General features: G+C 39.4%; 1 protein-coding gene across 1 annotated transcript; it reads right to left on the reverse strand.

Moving 5' to 3' along the window:
- Positions 1-5971: 5971 nt before the first annotated feature.
- On the reverse strand, positions 5972-9821 carry LOC110936302 (cytochrome P450 734A1). Its single transcript, XM_022178652.2, has 4 exons — positions 9247-9821; positions 8273-8523; positions 7472-7823; positions 5972-6968 (listed from the first exon to the last, which is right to left on the reverse strand). Exons 1-4 carry the CDS (start codon positions 9763-9765, stop codon positions 6552-6554), a joined length of 1539 nt encoding a protein of 512 aa, XP_022034344.1. The 5' UTR covers positions 9766-9821; the 3' UTR covers positions 5972-6551.
- Positions 9822-14069: the final 4248 nt, after the last annotated feature.

The raw sequence follows: 14069 nt of genomic DNA on the forward strand, positions 1-14069 counted from the left end.
TTCTTAATTTCTAGCAACTCTTTGGTGATATAGTCAAGCTGAGATATTACCTTTGAGTCTGAAACGACTTGATTCACTCCTCGAGAAGATGAGGAAGTAATCACAGGATTGGAATTCCTGCCGGTAGCACTATGATCTATATCAGCATGAGCGAAGATCTCAAAGAGGTCGTTGCAGTCAGCCACAGTTTTCTTTCCCATTAGGTGGCCTCCTGCGGATGTGTCGAATCGGGCCTTGCACTCAGGGGTAAGACCATTATAAAATTTTTCTACTAAGGCCCAATCCGACAGTACATGTTGGGAACAACGCGAGAGCAATGTTTGAAACCTCTCCCATGCTAAGTGATAAGGTTCGTCAGGCTCCATTATGAAGAAATGGATCTGATCTCGAAGGCGGGAGGCCTTCGCAGGTGGGAAATACTTAGCAAGGAAGGCATCTCTAAGTCCAGCCCAAGTGGTGTAAGTACCTGCCGGCTGCGAATCAAGCCAGGTGGCTGCGCGGCCAGCAAGCGAAAAGGGGAAGACTTGGAGATAGCGGGCATCAAGATTCACACCTTCGATGCCGAAGGTGCTACACAGACGGGTGAGACGGTTGATATGTGCTGGCGCGTCTTCATCATCACGATCGTGAAACTGACAAGAGTTGTTAATGGCAATCATGATGTATGAAGGAATTTGCCAAGACTTATCATTGGTGATTTCAGGGAGGGTGATGGGTGAGTTTGCGGTAAAACCCGCGGTGGAACGCTGGTGGACAGTTTGGTTTTCGGCCATTTGGTGAACTGGTGGTGGACTAGGGTGACGGGAGGGTGGTGGGGAATTATGGGGTGATGACTTCGGAGTGAAGTCGTAGTTCGGTGGTTTAGATGGAAGTGTAGAGTCAGAAAGGGCTGAAGATGAAGTTGGGGGTTTCGAACGCGCGGGATTGGTGTGGAGAAGGAAGACTTGTCAATTGGTGGCTTCACTGGTCCCTGCGAACGCGTGTGGGGCATGAACTGCAAAACCAAGAATAAAACAAGTAAGTCAACTCCAATAAAAGACTCAAAGAAATACGAAAAAGACACTAAAACTACTTGGACTCCTGCGACTCATAAACACACAAAAAGCACGTAACGATATCAGTTGAAATCCAAACAAAGCAGTTAACGCAATTGCCAAGAGTCCCCGGCAACGGCGCTAAAAACTTGATGTGGAAAAAGTAGTTCAACTAAATAAACTAAATTACCCTAAATTAAGACTCAAGTAATAAAAATCTAGATTCTTTAACCTGACTAAACTACTCACCGGCAAGTGTACCGGTCGACTCTAGCACAGAAAAGTAAGTCCGGATGTCGAACCCACAAGGACTCTAATGAATTACGTTAACGACTAAACTTAGACTAGACACTGACACGACTAAACAAATATTGTGTTTGGGGGGGGGGGTTTACTAAAATCCTAAAATTGTGATTAAATTGAAATTAAACTAAATTACGAATGAAACTAGGGTTTTAATTCAGATGCGATTAAGGACTACCTAGACTTGAATCCAGTTTAACTACTAATGGACTTCTAACGGTTTTATTGATGTATGGAGCCGGGATCGTAAGATACTAAACCTTAAGGTATTTCAATGCTAAGACTTCCCGACCCTTCTCAAGAAGAAACCTAGGAAACCCTACAAGGCTGTTATGATTACCGACTGTTAGATTTCCTCTCAGTCCTCTAACGACTCTAAAAGTGCCCTAATACGACTATCTACCTCTCAGCGCGACAATCTAAGGCAATTCTAGGTTCTGACTTGGTTTACTAGACACAAATGCAATTAGGGAACTAACGTCGACTTCTCTCAAAATCTCAATTAGCTATATACTGCACCGCGGCCTAATAACTAACTCGAGCCTCTCAGCGACAAGTTAAGCAAAATATTTACTTCTAGTTATATTTTAATTACTGTTTCTAAGGCTATCAGCCGATTTACCCAAAGATCACCCGAACCCGCAAGGATACAAATAATCAACACAGATCTATTATGTGAAAGACATCCACCAAAATCTATGTGAAACAGTAAACAATCCACAATCAAAAGTAAATACGCACACGCACCAAATCAGAAAATCTAGAACACGTTACTTTCGAAGTCAATCCATAATCAATTCAATAAAAACCGTTAAAAGATCCATAAGTAAATTAAACCATCATCAAATCTAGGTAGTATCTAAAGTCTAGCCAAGAAACAAGATGTTCAAAACAAACAAAACAAGTTCAAAACAAGAATTCATCGTAAAGTATCGAAAACGCGAAAATAAGGAACACCGGGAGATAAAACCCGAAAGATCTTCACTCTCACGATCCAAGCTTCAACCGGATGATTCTCGTTCGGCAAAATACTCCAGAATGCTCAAAATCACCTCCGAAATTCGTCCTAGGGTTTCTTGATTCGTATCCAGAGTTGTGTTCAGTTTCTTTTCATTCAATTCAACAAAACCCTAATTTTCCCAGAAATCAGCACCTGTCGCGTGACGCCTACGGGGTGTCGCGTCACGCGGCGCCTCCCATATATATATTTTTTTTATTTTTTTATTCTGATCAGCTTCCAGTTCTTCCCGACGCGCGTACGAATCCCGATTTTCTTCCAAACTGCTCGGTTTTGCTCGTTTTTCAACACTTTAAGCTACGGGACCTGAAATCAAAGCTTAACGTCAGCAGTATCGCAGTTCTAACCTAAACTAGACGCTAAACGACTGAAAACTGACCTAAATATACACTATAAACATATGTACTTTGCAGTACATCACGCATCATAATGTCCTATGTTTTCCGGATCAAAAACCTGCCTCCAAAGCGATTCGCTCATACGTAACTCCTTTAGAAGTTGTTCCCGGATCTTCAAATATGAATTTTGTTTCACTCCTAACCCAACAGCCACCGATCGAAATCCACAATGACCATCTGGTTTCACGTCCTTTATTCTAACGATGTATGGATGGATCACTTTGGGAATCTGAGATGCGTAGTTGTGGATCGCTATATCCGTCTTAGGACCGAGCTTGATATTCGGGAAATCAGGGTGTAGGTTGAGCGGTTTCGTATTCTTTTCTCTTCTAGAATCTTCGGCTGATATGTACGAGCTGTGACGGGGAAGATCGTCTGAGGCATCGACCCAAGTTTCTTCTGACGGAATGTAAGAGCTTTATCTAGCGGTTTCAACCTTTCTTTCTTCCTGCGTTTTCAATGTTGGGCGACCACGAGTTTTCTTCAGAACAGCAGGAGGTTTTTTGTTATTGTTCCCTGGATTGAGGATTTGCTGAAACTTTTCAAAGAAGCTCCTTTTCACTTGAGGGGGTGTTGGATCGATCTGTTTTTTTCAATTTTTCAAATTCCGCGTCTACATCGATATCCTCTATGTTATTCCTTGCAGGCTTGAAGTCAAGCTTCTTCCAAAACACGTCTATGTGTGTGATCCGGATTTGCTGACCTGTGGATGAAAACAAATTAGGTGGCAAAATCATAACGAGAAAGGTCAAAAATATTAATTACCTTTATTTTCCAACTTTTCCAAATGACAGACACATGGCAAACCACAGCTGGTAAAAAGTTGGCAACCACAGCTTGCACCGTAGGCTCTCAACCCGTTTTCCTTACGTTTTAGTTCCATACTCAAAAGCTCAATTGCATATATTGAAACCTTTCTGAGAATATATGCAAGCATGGGCTGATTCTTGTGGTGCGTCATCACTTTTCGGAGGCTTGTTTCAAAGCTACTTCTGATCTCGGCGTATTGTCTATCAACAACATGATCAACATACAGTACAAGTTTATCCAGTGTGTTGCGATGACTTGGAAAATGACTTTTTACTGTTGCATGCATGCCCTCAACCCTGTTGGTCGTAGTTTGGTGAAAGTTGATAGTTTGGTTAATCCAGCAACATACAAACTTTTCACGGTACGGATCCAACCAGGATTTCTTCAAATAATCAAAAACCTCTAAAATTAAAAAACGTAAATAGTCAATTTTTGTTATTATATAAAATTTGAACATAATTATGTAAGAAATACTCACGTTCACGGTCAGCTTCTTTCAACTGTGCTTCAAGGTTTTCCAAGTTATACCTGTATATTTCCTCGGTCGTAGACTCGCACAATGTCCAAAATGTACGTACGAATTCTTTCCACTCCTTGTTAGAGAATTTCTTCTTGCTGTTCTTATTAATATTTTGTTGAATATGGAACCGACAAAGATACTTATGCGCTTTTGGAAAAACTTGTTCACACGCGTTCATTAGCGCAAAATCCCTGTCTGTTAAAATCACGCGCGGTTCCATACATCCTGCCAGCATAGACTTGATCCTCTGCAACACCCATAGGTAGTTCTCTGACTTCTCAGCGGAAATTACCGCACAAGCAGCCGTAAACGATTTGTTTGTCGACGTCATGCCTACGACCTGAACAAATGGCAGGTTGTACATGTTCGTTTTGTAGGTGGCGTCAATCATTAGCACATGCGGGAAGGCACACCACATAGTGAATGATTTTTCGTGAACAAAGAAGACGTCTTCAACTTCGTTCGATATCTCATTCGTGCGCATGTAATAAGTGTAATTTTTTTCGATAAGAATGTTTTCAAGTTTTTGCATCGGATACTTACCGACATTTTTTTCGGCGTTGATCTTCTGAACAGCGTTGTGTATATCTTTCGGAATAAGCTTTCTAGCCGGATTGTTTTTTGTCAGCGTTCGCCAGATACTTTGGTTGGGAATATCTTGCTCTGCCAACTCCTTAACCAGTTTTTTGTCCTCCGAAGAAAGCCTTCTTGCATACGCGTGACCCTCGAAGTTTTCAATAAGAGTGTGGTTATGCTTCGCCTTCGTCACCTCGATCCTCCAAACACTTCTGGATGATTCCGAAAACCCGATCATCTCGAACGGGCAACCTATTTTCTTGCTACCCGTTTTCCTCTGTGTAGCTATATTCTTATGCTCCCCACCAAAAGTACATTGAAACCAAATCTTGTAATTCTCTCCTCTTTTATTCGAACTCTTAGTCACAATGAGGTAACCATTGTCTTTTGCCGTGTCTTGTACCCAACGCACCAACTCTTTACGTGACGAAAAGGTCTGCGTTGTATCAAACGAAAATGTAACCGGGTAACAACCTTCCTCGTCAACAGACACATCCTCCGGCTCACCATCGTCACCGAGGTTCGAATAGACTTGATGTTCAAAGCTCTGTTTACAACCGTAACTCTGGTTTGGATAACACTCCTGCTGTACAAAGCTTTGCTCGCCACCGTAACCGAAATTCGAATAACCTTGTAAGCTCTGTTGATAACCGTAACTGTCGTTTGGATAACACTCCTGCTGTACAAAGCTATAGTCGCCACCGTAATTGAAATTCGAATAACCTTGTTGTGCGTAAGGGTCCTCCGCAGGGGTATTCAAATCCAGCTGCACCGTGTTATCACGATAATGAATGCCAGATACAACCTCTGTCTCCCTCAAGTTGGACGACACCGGTTTCTCAAACGAGTTAGAAATAGCGGTCCCCTCGTAAGAATCAGGAACAACTGACTCTTCAGAATATTGACCGAAAAGATAATTACTTAACCACGACATCGTTTTTTCAAAACATGTAACTAATAGAGTAAAGAAGATCGACAAAAAACAATCCGAATTATGAATGTCGAGTCTGTCCAGGGATTTAAAGGCAGCATTTGGGGTCGAAGCGCCGCGCTATGGCCAAAGCGCAGCGCTTAGGGTTCACGGGGCGACTGAAACCTCGTATCACCTTTATATCTCTGTGTCAGTCAGTCAGTCAGTCATTCGAAACCTCGTATCAACTTTTGTCGCCCTAAGCGCCCCGCTTTGGCCATAGCGCGGTGCTTAGGGGTGTGAAAATTATTTTTGGCGTGTGTAATTAGCATGACCCTTTTTAGAATCCGAGTGTTACAACTTACAAGTACGCTTTGATCATGACAATAGAACAAAGGAGCATAGGAAAAGACAATTATAACCACAAATTCACACAACAGTGACAACACCTTTACTGCTGTCTATCTTTGAAAGGCTTTCACACAAACAGTGACGACAAATGGTGTGTTAAGTACTTTAAAGTACCATCGTCATGTATTGTCATTTTTATAGAGTTAAATGACATTTTAGTCCCCGTGGTTTGGCTCATTTAGCCAGTTTAGTCCAAAGGTTTCATTTTCGCATGTGAGTCCAAAAATGTTTTATCGTTGTCATTTTAGTACACTGGATTAACTTCATCTATTTTTTCTGTTAACGAGAATGACAATTCGGTCATTTTATATGGCCGAATTGCCCTTCTAGTTAAGAGAATTACATATAAAATGACAGAATTGCCTTTCTCGTTAACGAAAAAATAGATGAAGTTAACCCAGTGGACTATAATGACAATGGTGAAACCTTTTTACACCCACAGTAAATGAAACCCTTGGACTAAACTGGTAAAATGGTCCAAACCATAGGGACTAAAATGACATTTAACTCTTTTTTTAAACTAAAACTATTTTTACAAAAAGTAAAGCACATGTATTCGTCGAACAAGTATTCATCTCCTACTAAATATCATTTGAGCACCGTATTGTGGTTGCAAAGTTAGTGACTGCATCGGAGCATGAACGTAAGAAGGCGAAACTACAAACGAGTAACATTTAACGATCATCGCCAAGACGATTTTAGCCTCTACCATTGCTAGATTTTGTCCAACACAAACTCGCGGGCCCAAGCCGAACGGGAAGAACGCGCCTAAATGGTTCCTAGGCTCCAAAAATCTCAAGGGGTTGAACACATTTGCATCCTCTCCCCATATTCTTACATCATGATGGACCGCTGTCATGGCCAAGAAAAGTTGTGTACCGACTGGAACATCGAGTCGACCCGCAAGTTTCACGTTTTCCGAGGCTTGTCTCATCATCATTACAGCCGGAGGGTAGAGTCTAAGTGTTTCATCCAAGATCATGGTAACCTACAAGAGATCAAAATTCAAATTGTTTTTGGTGGTGTTAAATGAGTCGTGTTTACGACTTTACGAGTTGAACCCAACACGAACCTGAATACTTGTTAGACACATGAACCTAGACACCACATGAGTTTTCACGGGTTGACTGGAATATTTTATTTTATTTTTATTTTTTACACATTAGTACTTTTAAAATTATATATTTACAACAAAAAGTACAAATCTATATAAAATAATTACGTTTAAACTATAATCTCTCTTTTATTTTTCATAATTTGACATATAATACTCAATCAGTTTAATATATGACCTAAAACATATTTTTCAAAATTGTATAAAATAAATGGATAAATGGGCAAACCCACGAACCCATCCGGTTGACCCAAATCTAACTTGAACCCATTTAGACTAAATTCAAACCCACAAATTTCGTGTTAGGTTCATGTCTTGTTTTCGTGTTGTGTCACAAATTCACACCCTTATATGAAATTATAGTCGTGTAGACTTACGATCTTTAAGTCTGCCAAAGTGTCGGCACGAGGAAACACATTTTGACCACAAACACGGTCAACTTCTTCTCGAGCTTTGTTTTGCCATTCTTGATGCAACCCGAGAAGGAGAAACGCCCATGTCAAAAGATTAGCCGTTGTTTCTTTTCCCGCGAAGTAAAACGTCTTGCATTCATCCACAATTTCCTTTAGATCAAGTATGTCGTCTTTCTTAGAAGGTGATATCAAAGTGGCAAGTAGAGTATTCGAATTTTGTTTTGTGTTTTTGTTTTTCTCGATCAATTTCGTTACTAATTCTCTTGTTTCTTTCTCGAGCTTCCACATTGTCTTGTTCCTTTTTGTTGGTATAAACCTACACCAAGTTCTAAGGTTAACACAGACAACCAACACTAAGGTGTCATCAAGTTTAATCTAAGAGAGCTCGAGTTGGAGTCTGACCCTGTCTCATTTAGCTTGAAGTGCTTGAGCTCAAGCTCTATATCTAAAGTTTACGTCTACGGTCTAACTAAGACGTAATATCTCAAGCTCAAGCTTGACTCGTTCGTTATTTATTTATTAATCTTCTATACGCATGTACATATATTTTTTATATGTATAGTTATATATAGAAAGTCAAATAATATTTACTAAATATTATTTAGTATTATAATAGTAACATTCGGCCTCTCGTACCACTAATATTGTTTACAAGGAGCTCACAATTTTTTTCTAGTTCACGAGGTCACAATCATACTTATTCATATAATATTATATATTATGTAATTATATGTTGGTTATATTAAAGAAGTATAGCATAGTTACCTGGATCCTGGTATGTAGACATTTCGCAAGGCCTGCAAAACGAGCACAGCTTGCTGCTCCTGCAATTCGAATATTCGTTTGCCCTCTGAAAAATTGCTTCCAAAAGCGGTTCGCGATATAATGTCCGCTGAGAGTTGATGAAGTTCCTTGTGAACGTCAAATTCGAATTCGGACTTGTTTCCTGCTTCAATATTCGCATCCCATTTGCTCATCATGTTTTGAATGCTATCTACGATTTCAGGAACCCATTCCTAAGGCCCAGTTCAAACAAAAACAGGCCCAATGGGCTTTTAGACGTCAACTTCTCTTTAGTAATATTCACATTAACATAGATAAACTAGATCCATCAATGTTTATTTTCGAGAAATAATCAAAACTTTGAGTTTTACTTATTTGGTATTTACTGATTATTTATTATACTGATCATATACTATATTTTACATGGTTATAGAAATCGCTAGTAGCTAGTCGGCCAGTAGGGTGTAGACTAGCGATTAATCATGGATTTATAGGAATTAATTGGGATTAATCGTAATTAATCGGCAATTAATCGAGATTAATCAGCGCCTAGTCGGGATTACAACCATGATATTTTGTATCAAATAAAAACTAATATATTAAACAAATAACAAGGTTGATTAGGTTCACAAGTCGCAAGATTAATCAAACTATGTATATGTAGCTCGGACTCAACTCATTTAGTGAACAATCTTTAATTCAGGTTCAAGCATTCAACGAGCACCTTGGCTTATTTACACGATTCCTTGGAGCTATATCTAGTAATACACTAATAATTTCTTATATGATATAACTATAGAATTGTAAATAATTTGGAATATTTACATACCCTAAAACTAAACCAAAAAAATATTTATTTTTGTTACTTTGTCTATGTTTTGTAGATGTTGACTACAAAAATTAACATTTATTAAATTTCTATATTTCATGTACACAAAGTCTATAAAAAAAGATACCTTAACTCTTTCCATATTAAAGGCCTGACCAGTGATCCTTCTATGAACAACCCATTTCTCCCCCTCCAACCCAACAAGCCCTTCTCCAAACAAAGCCTTTGAAACCGGGTTAAACCGGATCTTCCCAAACGACCGGCTTTTGCTGACCAATACCTCTTTGATCATATCCGGGTCGGATACCGCCAGCCTAGCCTTTGACCCGAACCAATACAAAAAAGTATCTCCATAAACTTTTGACCAGTTGTAATAGTGTGGCATCACTCTTTGAACCACTCCCTCATGGTTGAAAGAAACCGGGCGAGATGATTCCGCCTCAGTGATCATCTTCCGCCGGGTCCCGGCTGAGTTTCCGAATATCGGACGATAGCCGGGACCGCGGACGCCTTGTTGACGGAAGTGGAGTTGGATCCGAAGTGGGATCCATATGTATTTGTAGAGGATGGTGAGTATGATGAAGAATAGAGGAAGAAGAAGCATAAAACTCATTGTTAGTTGTGTGTGAAAGAGAAATCTGGTCATGGATTGGGATAGGGACTTCAATAACCGTTGACTATCGGAGTTTGATCACCCACTTTGTATTTTATTATTGTTTTGCTTTAAATAATGTATACTAGTGGGAAGATGTGATACGTGGTGAGAATTTGGTTAGTATCGGTTTCATGTGTTATGGAATCGATACTCGCTGTAACAATTGATTGAGAAAATCTTAAAAACTAAGGAAATGGTGACATGTCCAAAATCATATTCACATGTGTTTTACATCGATCAAAAACAATAAAAACGAATGTCGGTGTCGATGTTGTTTGGTCGGAATTGTTTTGGTTAGGGCTGGCAATTTCAGACACGGACACAAAATGACACGACCTTAACAAGTTCGTGTTTGAACCTTAACAGGTTTCGTGTCTTAAATAGGTCGACACGCCAAGACCTACTTATTTCCGTGTCGTGTTGGTGTTTACCTATTTCGTGTTCGTGTTTTATTGTGTTTGTGTCTTAACAGGCCATGTCTGACACGATATACCAGCCCTAGATTCCACACACCACCCCTCCAGGGCTAGTTTGTGTCTTAATCCTCCAGGGCTAGTTTGTGTCTTAACAGGTCGTGTGATACGCTTGTAAGTTTTTTCGTGTTTTAACAAGTCGTATGATACGCTTGTAAGTTTTGTCGTGTCTTAACAAGATGTGTTCGTGTAACATGTTTATTATCAGGCTCGTGTTTGGAAAAATTGACATGATAAAAATTCATGCCGTGTTCGTGTCTTATTGTATTCATGTCTTAACAGGTCATATCTGACACGATATGCCAACCCTAGTGTCAGTTCATTACGGCATCGAGATATGTCACCGACACTCGCTATAGCTTACAATACCAAAAAAAGTATATTCTGTTTTGAATACGACTTTGCTTTCCATATTGTTAGACCAGAATCAGAACGCAATCTATACCGGACACCATAAAAATAAATGATCATATATTCATGCTACTATTGAAGTTGTTCGGATGGTATCGTTTTAGTTCACTTATGAATGTGACGATTACGATGACTTAGGGGTTGTTTGTTTTTTAAGAGGTAAAATGTTTGTAGTGCGGACCACATCTGCAGACATTTGTAGAAGAAGATGTGGACCAAATCTATACAGTCTGCAAGAAGAAAGCTCTTTGTTTTTTAATGTATGTAGACCTCAAAAATAAATTGGTGGTGTACGGATGGTGGTAATGATGGACGGTGGTAGTGGGTGGTGGTGGTAGACGATGGTGGTCGGTGGTGGACATTGGTGGTGGTAATGGATAGTGGTGGTGGTGATGGTGATGGTGGTGATGGACGGTGGACGATGGAGGTGGATGGTGGTGGTGGTGGTGATGGACGGTGGTGGTCGTGATGGACGGTGGTGGGTGGTGGTGTTTAACCCTTTGCAGACTTTATAAAATCTTATAAGTGGTTGGACCAAGTCTGCACCAAGAAGAGCTCGCACAGACGTTTTTAACGAAACGTCTTCGTAAAAACAAACAGTCTGCAGATGACAATGTGTACGCGTGGTCTGCGCGACGCAGACAGAAGAGCGTAGTTTTTTTTTTTTGAAAACAAACACCATCTTAGGTTCTATTTTTTGGTCTAAAAACTCATTAACGAAAAAGTTAAAAGTTTTTGAAAATAAATTCACTAGAATTCTATTAAAAATAAAGAAAAAATAATCAAACATGAGGGTATTTAAAACACATGTAAGGCTAGAGGGTATAGAGAGCCCCATCCTCATGAGGATGGGCCACCATCTAGACGCCACATTACCATCCCATGGAGGATGGGCCTCCTTGCATTTTGAGGGGGTGGAGGATGAGCCTACCCCACATTATTTTTAATGTTAAATTTATTTTATTGAGTAAACTGCCATTTTGGTCCCTGAGGTTTGATCACTTTTGTCATTTTAGTTCAAAACTCAAACTTTTTAAATCTGGATCCCTATGGTTTCACTTTTATTGCCATTTTAGTCCAAAAATAAATTCACCTCTTATTTGACTATTTAAATCTGGTTATTTTGTCTTTTTCTTCAAAGGCAAAATTATTCATCTCAATTTATTATAACCTGTTAATAATTAAATTAATTATATTTAATTCATTTACCCTAATCAATAAGATTAGATTATATTGCCCCAAATAATCTTCTTCTCCAAAAATCCCTACCCTCATAACTTATCTTCCCCCAAAAATCCCTATCTTCACCACTGTTCTTCTTCTTCCTCCTGTCATCCTCTCTATGGATCCGTAATATTAACCGCTTGGAATCTTATTCTTACTAAAAATATCTCCTTGAAATGTGATGATGCTTCGAAACTCTGAATCATATACGTAATACGTCACTGTTAGCTTAGGGTTTTTGTTCTACGTGATACGTATCGTACAGTTTGAATTTCTTCAGAGTGAGTGTTGATGGCGGGAAGCGATCAAATCAACGTCTGTGAATCGAAGGTAATTGTGTGCAGTTTTTTTGTGGATATTTGTTTGTGTTTTCAGGTTTTTCTTTGTGACTAGTTTGTGTTGATCGGGCTCTGTTTTTTTTGGGTTTTCTGGAAAGAGATTTAAGTGTTTTTGTAATTAGTAGTTTTAAGTTCTGCATCATGTAATGGTATTTAAATTTGGATGCATTTTCATATCAAACAGGGGAATTAGAAGGTTCTAGGAGCCCACCTTACGAGAACGAGCGGCGTTACAGTGATAGGCCTAGTCCCAGTAGAAGAAGTGATGGAAGTTCTAGAAAAAGTTATGATGAAAGACATAGTCCCGGGTATGACCCAGATTTCAGAAAAAAAACCTAGCTCGGCCCGATATTGTTAATGACTGGCGACAAGAAGATAGATTTGGGAATGGAAAAAAATTCTGATGATGGGAGGAAGAAGAAGAACAGGGGTTGTGGTGAGACCCCAAAAGATTATTGTTTAATAAAAGATTTAAATAAAATAAAAAAGAAATGATCATTTTGCCCCTAAGGAAAAGGACAAAATACCATGATTTAATTTGAGAAATATGACTTGATTTATTTTTGGACCAAAATGGTAACAAAAGTGAAACCACAGGGACCCAGATGTAAAAGGTTTCAAATTTAGACTAAAATAGCAAAAGTGACCAAACCTCAGGGACCAAAATGGCAGTTTACTCTATTTTATTTGTTTAACTTTTATTGTTTAATATTTATTGTTTAACTTTTTTATTTGTTTAACTTTATAAAAACAACTAAAAATTTAAACTTAAAATAAGACATAAAAAAGATAATAAAATCCATTACATAACATAAATAAAAATTACATAACCTAAAAAAAAAGTTACACTACTCGCTATTGTCTTCGTCCCCGTCGTTTGCGTTGTTCCATATATGTTCTACCAAATCCTGTTGAAGGTTTGCATGCGTGAAGTCGTTGGTTAGCGCGAACGAGTTTAAATCCTACTGCGTCGGATCTACCGGGACAGTATTCCCGTAAGATGCATTCTCATCATACTCACAAATCACCCGACCTTCATCTTCAATAATCATGTTATGGAGCAAAATGCAAGCGTACATACAAAGCCGCAACCTCTTCGGTGTGAACGCATGTGCCGGTTGTTCAATGATGGCCCATTTTTTTTTTTGTAAAACACCAAAACAACATTCGATGTCTTTTCTTGCAGCTTCTTGACGCTTGGCGATTTTTTCCCTTTTTCGTCCTCGGGAAATGGAATAGTCTTGACAATTGTAGACCAAGACGGATATATTCCGTCAGCAAGATAATACCCGCGTCTATACTCAACCCCAGAAACTCTAAAACGGGTGTCCCCCCCCCCCCGAATGAAGAAGTAGTAAGGCCCCTTCCCACGTATGCGCCTTTCTTTAGTATTTAGTTTAGATTTTTTTCTTTTTCATTACCAATGGGGAATCTTTCTACAAAAAAAAAGATATCTGGCAAAACGCAATTCGTCGAGTTCAATCCATGGTGCACCTTGCCTTTTTTCAGGTAGCTTTCTTACACCTATTCAGCTAGGGGGCCATTGGAGTTATCTGCGTCGAGTGTGCCGATTGAAAGAAAGAAGAGAGATAACTCAAATGTCAGCGCGGAAATAGAAAGAGTCGTGCCGAAAAAGTGGAATGCTTCTAAGATCCATCGCTCGATTTTTCTGCATGCACTGCTTCCAAAATGCAGAGAGACCTTCGAAGACAGATCCAGGTTGGTTGGTCCGGAAAGTCATGGGAGAGGCAGGCTAAGTGAAATAATATACTGGGTCTACTATAGAATCTTATGAATCAAGCACGGCACACTTTCTATCTCTCCTCCGTCTACAAGGTAACTGCTTAGC

Source organism: Helianthus annuus, chromosome 4 (genome assembly GCF_002127325.2).
Source record: "Helianthus annuus cultivar XRQ/B chromosome 4, HanXRQr2.0-SUNRISE, whole genome shotgun sequence".
NCBI lineage: Eukaryota > Viridiplantae > Streptophyta > Magnoliopsida > Asterales > Asteraceae > Helianthus > Helianthus annuus.

Excerpts from the sequence above, each read along its gene's own strand:
- LOC110936302 (XM_022178652.2), bottom strand. The coding sequence starts at position 9,765 with ATGACCAGATTTCTCTTTCACACACAACTAACAATGAGTTTTATGCTT. Across the intron at positions 8,524-9,246 it reads TTAATATGGAAAGAGTTAAG|GAATGGGTTCCTGAAATCGT; the intron begins GTATCTTTTTTT and ends ACTGGGCCTTAG. Across the intron at positions 7,824-8,272 it reads GTCTACATACCAGGATCCAG|GTTTATACCAACAAAAAGGA; the intron begins GTAACTATGCTA and ends AACTTGGTGTAG.